Below are 15,841 nucleotides of genomic sequence, written 5' to 3' on the forward strand. Positions count from 1 at the left end.
CTTGAGCAGCCATTAACCCTTGGGACGCCTAGTGCCTGATCCGTACCAGTCCTGTCAATTGCCAGAGGGTCTTCAATTTTTGTACCCGTCTACTACCTAGTCCCGGATCTGTACAAACTGTCTCAACTGCCTTGTGCCTTGTCAGTCACCAAATTTATTCTAGCATATTCTAACTTCATTTTGAGATCTAAACACTTACAAATAGAGTTTTATATTACTTGCATTTCAATGCAATATGAGTATAAGTCGCGGCAGTCAACGGGTGCACGTACGCGAGCCTATCCGGCGTTTGAGGGGGATGGGACGAATCCGGCACTAGGCATTTAACGGGTACAAGTATGTTTGTCGGTTCGGCGTTCCAGGGGTTAAGGGTTTACTTTTATTTAAATACATAAAGAAACAGAGTATAAATAGCATACATTGACAGGTGGAAGCGTTGGAGGAGCGCGTGGCCGCGGCGTCCATGCAGATCCCGGGCTGGCGGCCGGCGCGCCTCGCGCTGCCCGAGGAGGCCAGCGGCGCCGAGATCGTGGCGCGCGCGCGGCACAAGCTGGCCTCGCTCGAGGCGAACATCGAGAGGAGATACCTCAAGCCGCCTTTGGTACAAAGGTACGCTAGGTAAAGTGAAACTTTAACTATTTATTGTATGTTCGATGGTAGTTTGAGGTAAGGGTTTTGCACGGGTTTTGTACAATATTTTAGTGTTCCTTGTGTCTAATTTGGGGTAGTCACCGGGGCTGAGATAGTAGCCAGAGCAAGACATAAGTTGGCCTCACTAGAAGCACATATCGAGAGGAGATACCTGAAGCCGCCTTTGGTACAAAGTTCCGCTAACTTGACCTATTTATTGTATGTTCGATGGGTAATTAATTAGGGTAAGTTTTTGCACGGGGAGTAGTATTATACAAGGTCACTAGAGGCTTATTATCAAGAGGAGATATTTGAAGCCGCCTTTGGTACAAATGTTTCCTAGATAATGTCAAACTTGGTCTTAATATTTAGGTAAGTACTAACTTTAAATAGTGCATATTTTACACTGTATCTTGGTTGACGTGATCTGGTCCCGGTTGACTGAGAATATCAGTGCCTCTCCCATAGGGTGAAGCGTAATACTGAGCCAGAACCCTTTTGTTTTGCTGCGACTCACACAACATTTCCACAGTGTAAAAAGTAACAGTGGGCCGACGCCTTTGATGTTTGCGTAAATGCCGGCACCGCTCAAGGTCACCGTACCTACTTAGGGTTGTCACAGACTTACACAACTGCCCAAAAGAAGAGGGAAATGTTTTTAGGTTTCATGTATGTATGTGTACTAATTTTATAAATGGAGTCCATTTTGGAAATAAAGATGGCGGACGTCACTTTTTTGAAAAAGTCGTCATGGGAGTTGTTTTCTGGGTTTTTGGGGGTGTAAATTTCAAAAATAGCATCTATTTTGAAAATATAGATGACGGACGTCACTTATTGAAATGAGTATCGATGTGTGTAGCAGTGATGTGAACCATTTTTAATTCTAAAATGAACTCTATTTTTGAAATCTGCACCCAGAAAACCATGGACGTCATTTTTGTAATCGGAACCCCAAGGAACCTCGGAGATGACACCCATATCGATTTTTAAGAAAAATGAATGTCCACCCTCTTGGATTTCAAAATGGATGTCATTTTTGTAAATGGCATCCCGAGGACTCTCAAAAATAATTAAAACATCAAATACTACATGATACATATACAAACAGAAGCTAGAAACATTTTTTGCTTTTTAAATAAAGTCTTAAACTCGTAATTTCTTAAAATAAGCTATCAAACATGTCCGCCATTTTGAATTTAAATATTGATGTCATATGATATATTTTTGTTTACACTGAAACAAACGATTAGCAAATGTCGTATGCAATATTTAAATTGTGCACAAATAGGTTGATAATTAAAAGACACGCGTCAGCCCTCAAAATCACATCCCTGAATACGAACAATGGCGTGTATGAAACTCAGGGACCGCCCCTCCCGCCCGCCGCTCCTCGCACCCCGCACGGTTGCCCTGTCTAGACGCCTTCGTCGACCGACTGTATTATTTCTTAGACTGTGACATTTCCTATATGTATAGAACAGTATTATTTCAATGTATTTTTTTTTCTTTCTACTTCTATTTTGTATAAATGTGTATTTCTCTCGTATGATTTTGTATTATCTGTTTTTTTTTTGTCATTTTAATAATTGTATTTCCTGTGTGTATTGTGGCAAACAAATAAACGGATTATCTATCTATCTATCTAATATTATTTTGATAGGTACTAAGGGCAGATAAAGCTTTGGACAAAGTATGATGCCACGGTTTACATTTACATTAGTTGTGTGTCTGATAATACCCCAATAACAATCATTATTATTTATTTATCAACGTCCTACAATCCTTAGATACCTTTTCCTTATTTGTTTGACATTTGTGTTTGGTATAAATAGGTGTTTAGATTGTTCGATTGATTATTCCGACAAAAATAATGCATCATGTTTGTTTTGCATGTTATGTTCATCTATTGGAATGTTTGAAATTTAGTTTGTTTATCATTATAATATAAGTGTTTCTTTTGATATATGATAATGCCCCGTTTCTAAACAACATTTTCTGTCCATTGGTTTGCTTCTAACATCTTATTTACTAACTCTGAATTATAAATAAAACTTGTATTTGCTTAATGCTTTTTTCCGACCGAAATTGGCTCCAGTAATCTCGAATTGTATGCGATTTTAGCAAGTCGTTTTGAATACAGTTAAGTTTATAAGCTGTTTGTTGTGGACAGCAACTCGGACGCGTCCCTCGGCGCGGCGCGGCAGGGCGAGCTCGGGACCGCGTCGGCTCCCTCGCCGCACGACTCGGACGTTGATTCTAAACGTAAGTATTTTTTTCTAGTGTATAGTCCTCCATATGATAGATGGGCAAAAATTATAACAGAGTGGCTACCCGGATATAAAAAAAAAGGAAGAACCATAGACCTAAACTTAGATGGAGAGACGATCTGAAAAGTCATGACAGACACTGGTGGAGATCAGCACAAGATAGAAAAAAATGGGAACGTTTGGGGGAGATCTTTGCGCGCAAAGCGCTATGCAATTAGTTAATTTATAATTTATAATAATTAATTCATTATTTTTAATCATAATAAAATTCGTAAATTTAATTAATATTTCCTTTATGTAGCTATTTCTGGTACTGCCAACATCGCCGTCATAAGTAAACGGGAACAGGCCGTTTAAAAACCAATTTTATCATTCTATTTATGTGGTTTAAATTCATGAAACACCCCATTCGGAGATCACAAGTTTTGCTATCTCAAAAAATAATGGCTAGTTGTTTTTGAAAGAAAGAAAGCAAAATACTTTATTGCCACAAAAAACGAGTACAAAAAATAACCTAACTTAATTTAAATTAACTATTCTAATAATACTTAGTATACCTTATAATATAATATATTGCCACCCATGCCATAAGTTTAAACCTTGATTTTTAAAAACATTGTTGCTTAAGTACGTGCCGTGAAACGGGAGCTGGCCGCTCTGCAAAAATAAACAAACTTTGTTCATCAGTTTAAATTTAAATTTAATAATAATTTAATTCAGGCATAACCCATATAAGTGTTAGTAACAGCCTTAAATATTAATGTTAAATATGACTATTATAATTTCGTAGAGCCTACCATGCAACACGTATACTTAGGACTAGGACAATACAATACCGGGTGAGCAATACATACACTTTGATAGACTAAAATAGCTTTCTATTAACAAATTCTATTATCAGATTTGGGCCCGAGCCGAAAAAATCATTAAATATAATTCATACTGTACTTCCATGACCTGAATTGATTCGAATAGGAGGTACCAACTTTAGAGCTGATCGAGAGAGAAAACAGTATCAAATTTCTAGAAAACTTTATAAATATAAGTGTGCCTTATAATTACTTTTTTACAGCTGAAACAAAATCCCTAGCGCGCGGCCTAGCAACGTGGCGAGAAGCAGTCGCCAGATGCAATACTTCAGCTCAACTCGCCATGTTGGCCGCCGCGCTCGAAGCCGCCACGGCGTGGGACAAGAGCGTCATGAAGGCGGTAAGTTCATTTTGCTGACGATTGGTAAACATATTAACCAAATTTAAGTAAACAATTTTATTTCTGCTGTGTATTAGTAAAACGATGCAAGGCGATATCAAGTCGCAACACGCCCCTTGTTTACATATCGTGTTGGCGTGTTACAGTACTGTCAATTCTGCCTGCTGGGAGACAACGAGGAGCAACTGCTGTTGTGTGACGGCTGTGACAAAGGCTACCACACGTACTGCTTCAAGCCCAGCATGGACAAGATACCCGAAGGCGATTGGTGAGTTATTTATGTAACAGAACTGTCTATTATGCCGCTGGGACACAACGAGGAGCACTTGCTTTTGTGTGACGGCTGTGACAAAAGCTACCACACGTACTGCTTCAAGCCGAGCATGGACAAGGTACCTGAAGGCGATTGGTGAGTTATTTATGTGTCTATTATGCCGCTGGGACACAACGAGGAGCACTTGCTTTTGTGTGACGGCTGTGACAAATGCTACCACACATACTGCTTCAAGCCGAGCATGGACAAGGTACCTGAAGGCGATTGGTGAGTTATTTATGTGATAGAATTGTCTATTATGCCGCTGGGACACAACGAGGAGCACTTGCTTTTGTGTGACGGCTGTGACAAAAGCTACCACACGTACTGCTTCAAGCCGAGCATGGACAAGGTACCCGAAGGCGATTGGTGAGTTATTTATGTGACAGAACTGTCTATTATGCCGCTGGGACACAACGAGGAGCACTTGCTTTTGTGTGACGGCTGTGACAAAAGTCACCACACGTACTGCTTCAAGCCGAGCATGGACAAGGTACCCGAAGGCGATTGGTGAGTTATTTATGTAACAGAACTGTCAATTCTGCCTGCTGGGAGACTACGAGGAGCAACTGCTTTTGTGTGAAGGCAGTGACAAAGGCTTCCACACGTACTGCTTCAAGCCCAGCATGGACAAGATACCTGAAGGCGATTGGTGAGTTATTTATGTAACAGAACTGTCAATTCTGCCTACTGGGAGACTACGAGGAGCAACTGCTTTTGTGTGAAGGCAGTGACAAAGGCTTCCACACGTACTGCTTCAAGCCCAGCATGGACAAGATACCTGAAGGCGATTGGTGAGTTATTTATGTAACAGAACTGTCAATTCTGCCTGCTGGGAGACAACAAGGAGGAACTGCTTTTGTGTGACGGCAGTGACAAAGGCTTCCACACGTACTGCTTCAAGCCCAGCATGGACAAGATACCCGAAGGCGATTGGTTAGTTATTTATGTAACAAAACTGTTATTTCTGACCCTGCCTATGAAGCCGATGGTCCCGGGTTCGAATTCTGATAAGGGCATTATTTGTGTGATCAACACGGATATTTGCTCCTGAGTCATGGGTACCTTATATGTATATAAGTATGTATTTATCTATATAAGTATGTGTATATAGTGCAAGCTTTGCTTATTTTGGGGCTAGTTCGATCTGTGTAAGATGTCCCCAAATATATAGGTTTTTGTTTTTATAATTAATTTACTTGTTCTAGCGTGTAATCAAACTTGTAAATTACAGGTACTGTTGGGTTTGCGTGAACAAGGCCCGCGGCGAGCGAGTGTGCATCGTATGTGGTGGTGCATGCCCTGGACGGACTATCCCGTGTGCGTTGTGTGTACGAGCCTACCACCACGACTGCCACTACCCACCTTTACCTAAGGTAACATAAAATACCCGGGACCCGGGTACATCCTTAAATGGACCCGGGTACGTCCTTAAACTACGTCCAAAAGAGAGGTATGGGCATTGTGAATTTCATCTCGCTTTCTGTGGTAGGGCACAGCCAGTGGATGTCATTCCAGATCTAGAGCAGAGCCCAACTGGAGAAGTACCTCCACCTTACAGAAAACAGCAGCCAAATAACAGTAGACCCTACTCATAAGTGTTGTGTTCCTGCCGGTGAGTAAGGTTGCCAGAGCTCAATGAGGGGGGGCGGATTTAGGGTCGGCAACGCGCATGTAACTCCTCTGGGGTTCAGGCGTACATAGGCTACGGAGACTGCTTACCATCAGGCGGGCCGTATGCTTGTTTGCCACCGACGTAGTATAAAAAAAAAAATATGATCATTTGACGACCTGTCTTAGTGGGTAGTCACCCTGCCTATGAAGCCAATGGTCTCGGGTTCGAATGCATGTAAGGGCATGTATTTGTGTGATAAGCACAGGTATTTCCTAAGTCATGGATGTTTTCTATGTATTTAAGAGTCCTTATTCCTACAGACGAGCGTATTTTGTAAAATGCTTCCTTTTCCATTCAAGATTACGACGTAACTATTAGTATTTATTCAAAAACTGGTAACGTACTTAAATAATCGTTTCCTAAACTAGCGGCTCCAACAGTTCAAATTTTCATTTTCTCTTTTAAACCTCTTTTTTAATGAGTTTTTTTGGGAGTCTTTTCCAAATTTTGCAGTGAGATGTGGCGTTTCGGTTCTCAATTTTGCTGTAAACAAGAATCATTTGGTACATGAATGACTACAATTTGATTCAACATATCTCGTACGAGGGGCTGGAATGATTAACAATCGAAGATTCATTTGAAAAAACTGATAAAATACCTTCCGAGTTTTCTTCATTTTTTTGGCGAAAACAGGGTTTTATTATATTTTTTTTCCGCAAATTGTACGCATATTTTGCTTTAAAAATAATATTATAGCAAACTGTAACTTTATGTTAACCTATAAAAAAAAAATCATAACTATGGGACCTACATTGCCGTAAATTTATATTTTTTTAAAACACGTATAAATCACGCAGCAGCGACGCCCCGCTCTCAGTCCGCGCGGAGCGCTCTTAGAGGACGGACCTGTGCTCGATTGTCAGGCATTCGTTGCGATCGTAATCAGCTACGGAGTTCCGAGAAGTGCTATATACTGCGATTAGAAAATCTTAATAAAAGTTCATTTTTTACACTATGCTTAACAGACTCTCGCTTATTGATGGATTTTCAGTGGTCCTTTTTTTTATACTACGTCGGTGGCAAACAAGCTTACGGCCCGCCTGATGGTAAGCAGTATCCGTAGCCTATGTACGCCTGCAACTCCAGAGGAGTTACATGCGCGTTGCCGACTCTAACCCCCTCCCGCCCCTCGTTGAGCTCTGGCAACCTTACTCACCGGCAGGAACACAACACTATGAGTAGGGTCTAGTGTTATTTGGCTGCGATTTTCTGAAAAACGCATTTCTACTTGAAATTACGTTAGGGTTTGCATTTGCATTATTATTTTTGCCCCGGATGAAGTCCAAGTTCTCATGATGGAGTCAGGAGTTGGTCACCAGAACTCCTAATCTACTCATTATAATCCCATCGTGTTTGGGCTCAAAAGATTTGCCCTGACGAACACCATCGATCTAGATGAGGTCCAGGGTCTCATGATGGAGTCAGGAGTTGGTCACCAGGACTCTTAATCTACTTATCATAACGCCATCGTGTTTGGGCTCAATAGATTTGCCCTGACGAGCACCATCAATCTAGATAAAGTCCACGGTCTCATGATGGAGTCAGGAGTTGGTCACTAGAACTCCTAATCTACTCATTATAATTCCATCGTGTTTTGGCTCAAAAGATTTGCCCTGACGAGCACCATAGATCTAGATGAGGCCCAGGGTCTCATGATGGAGTCAGGAGTTGGTCACCAGAACTCCTAATCTACTCATCATAACTCCATCGTGTTTGGGCTCAATAGATTTGCCCTGACGAACACCATCGACCTAGATGAGGTCCAGGGTCTCATGATGGAGTCAGGAGTTGGTCACCAGAACTCCTAATCTACTGATCATAACTCCATCGTGTTTGGGCTCAATAGATTTGCCCTGATGAACACCATCGATCTAGATGAGGTCCAGGGTCTCATGATGGAGTCAGGAGTTGGTCACCAGAACTCCTAAACTACTCATCATAACCTCATCGTGTTTGGGCTCAATAGATTTGCCCTGACGAGCATCATCAATCTAGATAAAGTCCAGGGTCTCATGATGGAGTCAGGAGTTGGTCACTAGAACTCCTAATCTACTCATTATAATTCCAACGTGTTTGGGCTCATGAGATTTGCCATGACGAGCACCATCGACCTAGATGAGGTCCAAGGTCTCATGATGGAGTCAGGAGTTGGTCACCAGAACTCCTAATCTACTCATCATAACTCCATCGTGTTTGGGCTCAATAGAGTTGCCCTGACGAGCACCATCAATCTAGATCAGGTCCAGGGTCTCATGATGGACTCAGGAGTTGGTCACCAGAACTCCTAGTCTATTCATCATAACTCCATCGTGTTTGGGCTCAAAAGATTTGCCCTGACGAGTACCATCGATCTAGATTAAGTCGAGGGTTTCATAATGGTAATTTGATGGTGCTTGTCGGGGTAAATCTATTGAGCCCAAACACGATGGAGTTATGATAAATAGATTACGAGTTCTGGTGACCAACTCCTGACTCCATCATGAGACCCTGGACTTCATCTAGATCGATGGTACTCGTCAGGGCAAATCTTTTGAGCCCAAACACGATGGAATTATAATGAGTAGATTAGGAGTTCTAGTGACCAACTCCTGACTCCATCATGAGACCCTGAACATCATCTAGATTGATGGTGCTCGTGAGGGCAAATCTATTGAGCCCAAACACGATGGAGTTATGATGAGTAGATTAGGAATTATGGTGACCAACTCCTGACTCCATCATGAGACCCTGGACTTCATCTAGATCGATGGTACTCGTCAGGGCAAATCTTTTGAGCCCAAACACGATGGAATTATAATGAGTAGATTAGGAGTTCTAGTGACCTACTCCTGACTCCATCATGAGACCCTGGACTTCATCTAGATTGATGGTGCTCATCAGGGTAAATCTATTGAGCCCAAACTCGATGGAGTTATGATGAGTAGATTAGGAGTTCTGGGGAGTTCTGGTGACCAACTCCTGACTCCGTCATGAGACCCTGGACCTCATCTAGATCGATGGTGTTCGTCAGGGCAAATCTTTTGAGCCCAAGCACGATGGAATTATAATGAGTAGATTAGGAGTTCTGGTGACCAACTCCTGACTCCATCATAAGAACCTGGATGGACTTCATTCGGGTCATAAATAATAATACAAACCCTAACGTGATTTCAAATAACACTGAAACTCTATAGCACTAATGTGCGCAAAACGATTGGCATCTTGACTAGGCAGCATGGGTGCGTAGCCACCATGCCAATCGATACGACAACGAAACACTATCTGTCTCTCTCTCGTACTAATACGCACAAACGATTGGCATCTTGGCTGGGCAGCATGGGTGCGTAGCCAACATGCCAAACGTTTACGATACGACAAGGAAACACTATCTGTCTCTCTATCGCACTAACATGCGCAATCGATTGGCTTCTTGGTTAGGTATCATGGGTGCGTAGCCAACATGCCAATCGTTTACGATACGACAACGAAACACTACTGTCTCTCTATCGCACTAATATACGCAAACGATTGGTATTTTGGCTAGGCACCAAGCAAGTGTGTGGCCAACATGCCAATCGTTTACGATACGACAACGAAACACTATCTGTCTCTCTATCGCACTAATATACTTTATTTATACCTGCAGTCATTTACTAACTTCTTCATTTTCCATTGGTGTGAAAGAGACAGAATAAAGAGCAAGGGTTATAGTACACTCCGTAGTCTGTACACTTAGTAGTAGTGTACATTAAAAAAACTACTGTACATATAAAATAAAATAAAGAGTGCCCATATGATATCATATAACACTAAAATTAATGTTGCTTGAAATTATATTGAAAACTATCAAGATTATTCTAGTCTGCATTGAAACGCGCGTCGCGTTGCCGGCGCTCGCGTACCGAGCGCCAACGCCATCTATCGAGCGTTATTTCGTGAAATCGGATAACGCTCCAAGGATTAAGGGCTCTTAAGTGTTTACATATTATATATATTGTTGTATGAGTACCCACAACACAAGCCTTCTTGAGCTTATTGTGGGACTTAGTCAATCTGTGTAAGAATGTCATGTAATATTTATTTTTATTATTGTTATTAGCCGGGTCCACACAGAGCGAGCATACGCACGAGGCAATTTCCTCACGCACAAACCAGCCAGTGTAGACGTGCCTCGGCCGAGGCGGCGCGCTCGGGCGAGGGAAACGCGCGCGCCGCCTCGGCCGAGGCACGTCTACACTGGCTGGTTTGTGCGCGAGGAAATTAATGAAAAGTTTTGATATAACAAGTTTTTATGATCATGATATCCGCGGTCCGGAGCACGTACATCCATCTCTCTCACGTTTGCGCTCAGTGAGAGTGGGAGAATAACATGAACCTAAATAAATAAATAATCAAATATCAAATATCAAACATTTATTCAGCAAATAGGCCACAGGGGCACTTTTACATGTCCATTTTTACAAACAATAAATTAAAAAAAAAAAAACAATTACAAATATCGAATCTATGAAATAATAAATACTTTATTAGAGATGTATACTGTCTCTAAATGTCAAATTACACAAAAAAAACTATGATAAAAAAATAAAACCATAAAATACTAAAATTCTTTTCTATAAATTAATAGTTTAAAAAACATTAGAAAAACACGCTTTTTAACCTTGAAACCTGATCGTGTTCAAAGTTAATAACGTGACCTTTCTCACAAGTGAAAACACGACTATGATACTATATTCCATCGTGGAATGCCAGTGCCTATCTTCCGGCTTCATCATCAGACCTTGACACCTTATTGTGGTCCAAGTTCATTACAAGACTTATAACAAATCCAAACACAACTATGATACAATGTTCCATTATGAAGTTCCAGTTCATATCTTCCGGCTCCATCATCAGATCAGTTCGACAGTACCATATTATTGTATTGTCATCAGAACTACATACAGCTGCCAATATTCATGACGCTACGATCCTTGGAAGATAAATTAGTTACCTTAGATTCCATTACGTAGTTAGGTACATACCGGTCGACCTAATAAAACCGTGTTAAAAAAAAAACAGAATCGTTTCGTAGCAGTAAAACCTGCCTCGTTTTAGCTTGCGTCTACGTCACATACAGTTGATTCATGTTTTACCTGTCGTCTACCAAATGCGGATATTACCGGCTAAAGAAAACTTAATACATTTGTCAACATTTTGAGAAAAAACGTATCCTCTTTATACTGCGGCCGGAGATCTCCGTCCAGTATTTTGTGTCCCGTATTTATTACGTACGGAGATTACCGGTCATTTTACCGGCAGTCTAAAAGCTGCTTTTCGACTGCGAATTTTGTTCGCGTGCAAAAATAATCCGTGGTAACAAATTTGAAGTGGCCCGCGTGGGTGGGGAGCAGATGGTAGGGTCAACAACGACGGTGGCAAACAACCATACGGCTCGCCTGATGGTAAGCAGTCTCCGTAGCCTATCTACCACTGTGTTGCCGACCCTAACACTCTACACCCTCGTTGAGCTCTGGCAACCTTACTCACCGGCAGGAACACAACACTATGAGTAGGGTCTAGTGTTGTTTGGCTGCGGTTTTCTGTAAGGTGGAGGTACTTCCCCAGTTGGGCTCTGCTCTAGATCTGGAATGACATCCACTGGCTGTGCCCTACCACACAAAGCGAGATGACATTCACAGTACCCATACCTCTCTTTTGGACGTAGTTTAAGGACGCACCCGGGTCTAGAAATCGGTTCATAGAGGGGTGCTTTTTTGGAAATCTTGGTAGACGACAGATTAATCTCGCTAATTCTATTTCAGAATCCACGCGGGAAATGGTACTGCTCTCAATGCATCTCTCGCGCTCCCCCCAAGAAGCCACGCAACACGAAGAAGAAGGACAGCAAGCATAAAGAAGTGAACACCAGCGTCGATGCCGATCAGAATATGGTGCCTAGGTGAGCTTAAAAAACGCACGTGTCTTCGTGAATGACACGATCTATAACTGTTCCAAATTTAACTTATCTACGTTCAACGGTCTATGAGAAAAATGCATTTAATCGATTTACAAGATTGAAGTGATTCTATAAGTGTTTCGTGAACACAGTTTTGTACGGAACACTAAATATCAATAATATTATAACAAAAAAATTATAGAAAATGAGCCATATATCATAAAAAAATGGGATTTCAAAAAACATATTGAGATTATAAAAACATACAAGGTTCAAAATGTCAACAAGAAAAAAAAAATAACCTTCCAAAAAATAAGAAAATGGTACCATTCGATTCCTTACATTTCATTGAAAAATAAATTGTATAACAACTATATAAATAAACGCAATATTTCAGGGTCAAAATAGGAGTTTTCTTTTTTTTTTATACATTTGGGATAGACTAATGTAATGTGATGTCACATTGATTAGAGGCGCTTCAATCGGCGAGTGCGAGCGTCAGACTAATTCTCTTTTCTGATCTTTGTGTTGCTTAAATGCCATGAGTCCTATACGAGTATAGACAGTTGATCAAAGACAATGTTATTCCAAAAAAATGTGGTTGGAATGGCCCCAAGAATATTTAATAAAATACCTCAAAACATTCAAGTATTACAGCTTAACAAGTTTAAAAATGCCTTAAAACTATTGTTAGTTCAAAAGAGTTACTACTCTATAAAAGAATTTTTAGATGATAATGACTTGTAAATATGTACATACATTTATATTCCGACATGCATGCTCTCAAAATTTGTATGCCGTAAGGCCCCACATAGTGAAACTGACTAATCTGTAACATCCTATGTACACCTATGTTGGACAAATAAATAATTTTGTATTTGTATTTGTATTTGATCCTCAGGAAAATCAAGATCGATTGACATTATTTACAAAAAACTATCAAGTAGCCAATTTTTTTTATTACGAAAGGTTAGCATTTGACCATAATCTCACCTGATGGTAAGTGCCGATGCAGCCTAGGATGGAACATGCTTACCTAAAAGATGTCTATTCACTCTCGATTTAAAAAGATCCAAGTTATAGTGGACTGGGAATAGATTAGCAGGAAGTGAATTCCACTCCTTAGCCGTTCGCATGTTAAAGCTGGATGCGTAGCGTTTAGTGCGGATCAGTGGTAAAGTAACGACGTAAGGGTGAAACGCAAAACCGCGTCTAGTCCCACGGTGGCAGAACAGAGATGGGGGGATAAGATTATGTAATCCCATCGCACACTCCCCGATTTTTTTTTAATAATTCTTATTTCGCATTTTCTCAAAGGTTAGCTGGAAGAGATCCCTTTTAGGGATACATTGGCCTTTATACATAATTTTTTTTTGTTTTTCAAAAGTCAAAAGTTAATTGTTTTGTTTTTTTCTGTTTCATGTTTAACCTGTTTATGTGCAATAAAGTGACATACAACATACATACATACATAATTCGTTTCTTCATAATTCAACGTAATAATTTGCTTACGTAGCTATTGTGTATTTTTGAATAAAAATGTGGTATGTGCGCAGCCCGGCGCCGTCGCACGCGTCCACGTCGACGCTGGCCGAGGACGCGGCGGCCGACGCGCCGCCCGAGCCCGAGCGCGAGCCCGCGCCGCCGCCGCCAGGTGAGCTCCGCCACACACCCACACCCACACCCGGCCGTCGCACGCGTCCACGTCGACGCTGGCCGAGGACGCGGCGGCCGACGCGCCGCCCGAGCCCGAGCGCGAGCCCGCGCCGCCGCCGCCAGGTGAGCTCCGCCACACACCCACACCCACACCCGGCCGTCGCACGCGTCCACGTCGACGCTGGCCGAGGACGCGGCGGCCGACGCGCCGCCCGAGCCCGAGCGCGAGCCCGCGCCGCCGCCGCCAGGTGAGCTCCGCCACACACCCACACCCACACCCGGCCGTCGCACGCGTCCACGTCGACGCTGGCCGAGGACGCGGCGGCCGACGCGCCGCCCGAGCCCGAGCGCGAGCCCGCGCCGCCGCCGCCAGGTGAGCTCCGCCACACACCCACACCCACACCCGGCCGTCGCACGCGTCCACGTCGACGCTGGCCGAGGACGCGGCGGCCGACGCGCCGCCCGAGCCCGAGCGCGAGCCCGCGCCGCCGCCGCCAGGTGAGCTCCGCCACACACCCACACCCACACCCGGCCGTCGCACGCGTCCACGTCGACGCTGGCCGAGGACGCGGCGGCCGACGCGCCGCCCGAGCCCGAGCGCGAGCCCGCGCCGCCGCCGCCAGGTGAGCTCCGCCACACACCCACACCCACACCCGGCCGTCGCACGCGTCCACGTCGACGCTGGCCGAGGACGCGGCGGCCGACGCGCCGCCCGAGCCCGAGCGCGAGCCCGCGCCGCCGCCGCCAGGTGAGCTCCGCCACACACCCACACCCACACCCGGCCGTCGCACGCGTCCACGTCGACGCTGGCCGAGGACGCGGCGGCCGACGCGCCGCCCGAGCCCGAGCGCGAGCCCGCGCCGCCGCCGCCAGGTGAGCTCCGCCACACACCCACACCCACACCCGGCCGTCGCACGCGTCCACGTCGACGCTGGCCGAGGACGCGGCGGCCGACGCGCCGCCCGAGCCCGAGCGCGAGCCCGCGCCGCCGCCGCCAGGTGAGCTCCGCCACACACCCACACCCACACCCGGCCGTCGCACGCGTCCACGTCGACGCTGGCCGAGGACGCGGCGGCCGACGCGCCGCCCGAGCCCGAGCGCGAGCCCGCGCCGCCGCCGCCAGGTGAGCCCCGCCACACACCCACACCCACACCCGGCCGCGCACAGCTCAGCTGCTGAATCAACTGTCGCCTGCGGTACTTCCGGAATACGACCTTCAAACCTTCAAAAAAAGAGCGTACTCCCATCTTCACGCCCGGTAACGCGCTTACAATCCCTCCGGTGTTGCAGGTATCCATGGGCGGAGGTAATCGCTTACCATCTGGTGATCCGTCTGCTCGTTTATCTCCTGTATCATAAAAAAATTATAATAATTAAGGTTGCCTGGAAGATATCGTTTTTTTAGTGAAAGTGAAAAAGTTACCTAACTTTTACTCTATCAATGATTTTGTAGGTTCAAAAAATATTGCATTGTATTGTAGCATCTACCCCCAATTTTTATCGTGTAGAAACCATGAAAATTTTAAAAAGTAACACATTCGACGAAACTTGCAATAGTTATTTGTGTCCCAAGGGAGATAAAGTAGGAAATTGCGTGCCACGTGTAAAATTGTTACCCGAGCCGAAGGCGAGGGTGGCAAACATGCGGGATGGAATGTCCTACGTTTACTCCCGTGGTGCGCATACTATTTCTCTGCTCGAAGAAGGCAGAAAGCGGCAGTTTCGTTTAGCGCAGCGGGAGCAAAGTTGACGCTTTCCGCCCGAAGGGCAGAAAAAATATTTGTGCCATTTTCAACCAAAGGATACCACTTTGTCAGTTGTCTATAAGGTTGATTTCAAATTGAAGTTATATGGAAGCGCCTTATTGACAACCGACACTAATATCCTTTTGGTTTAAAAAAATCAAATTAAGCATCAGATTTCTAGAAAAAAAAAAACTTATAATTTTCACACTTATTTTCGGTATTGTTCAAAACCTAATCTATTTGTACGATGTTACAGTACCACCAGACTTGCCTGAGGACGGACCTCCCCCAGAAAAGCGGCGCGCCTTACAATACGTCGGCGGAAATGGGGCTCTACAGCACGAAGCAGACGGTGTTGATGGTACGGTTTGAATTTAGATCTTATTGTCAATGTGAGAAAGTTCAATTTAGTTTAACTCTAGGCTGGGA

General features: G+C 44.0%; 1 protein-coding gene across 1 annotated transcript in view; it reads left to right on the top strand.

Annotated features, from left to right (window-relative positions):
• Positions 1-15,841, top strand: part of LOC133531852 (uncharacterized) — a 148,093-nt gene that overhangs the window by 121,518 nt on the left and 10,734 nt on the right. Inside the window, exons 50-58 of the mRNA XM_061870247.1 lie at positions 428-618; positions 2,801-2,892; positions 3,970-4,106; positions 4,253-4,374; positions 5,654-5,795; positions 11,878-12,014; positions 13,568-13,915; positions 14,669-14,790; positions 15,669-15,773. Of these exons, the coding sequence (XP_061726231.1) occupies positions 428-618; positions 2,801-2,892; positions 3,970-4,106; positions 4,253-4,374; positions 5,654-5,795; positions 11,878-12,014; positions 13,568-13,915; positions 14,669-14,790; positions 15,669-15,773 (1,396 nt within the window). The remainder of the gene's footprint in view (positions 1-427; positions 619-2,800; positions 2,893-3,969; positions 4,107-4,252; positions 4,375-5,653; positions 5,796-11,877; positions 12,015-13,567; positions 13,916-14,668; positions 14,791-15,668; positions 15,774-15,841) is intronic.

This window comes from Cydia pomonella, chromosome 26 (assembly GCF_033807575.1).
Source record: "Cydia pomonella isolate Wapato2018A chromosome 26, ilCydPomo1, whole genome shotgun sequence".
NCBI lineage: Eukaryota > Metazoa > Arthropoda > Insecta > Lepidoptera > Tortricidae > Cydia > Cydia pomonella.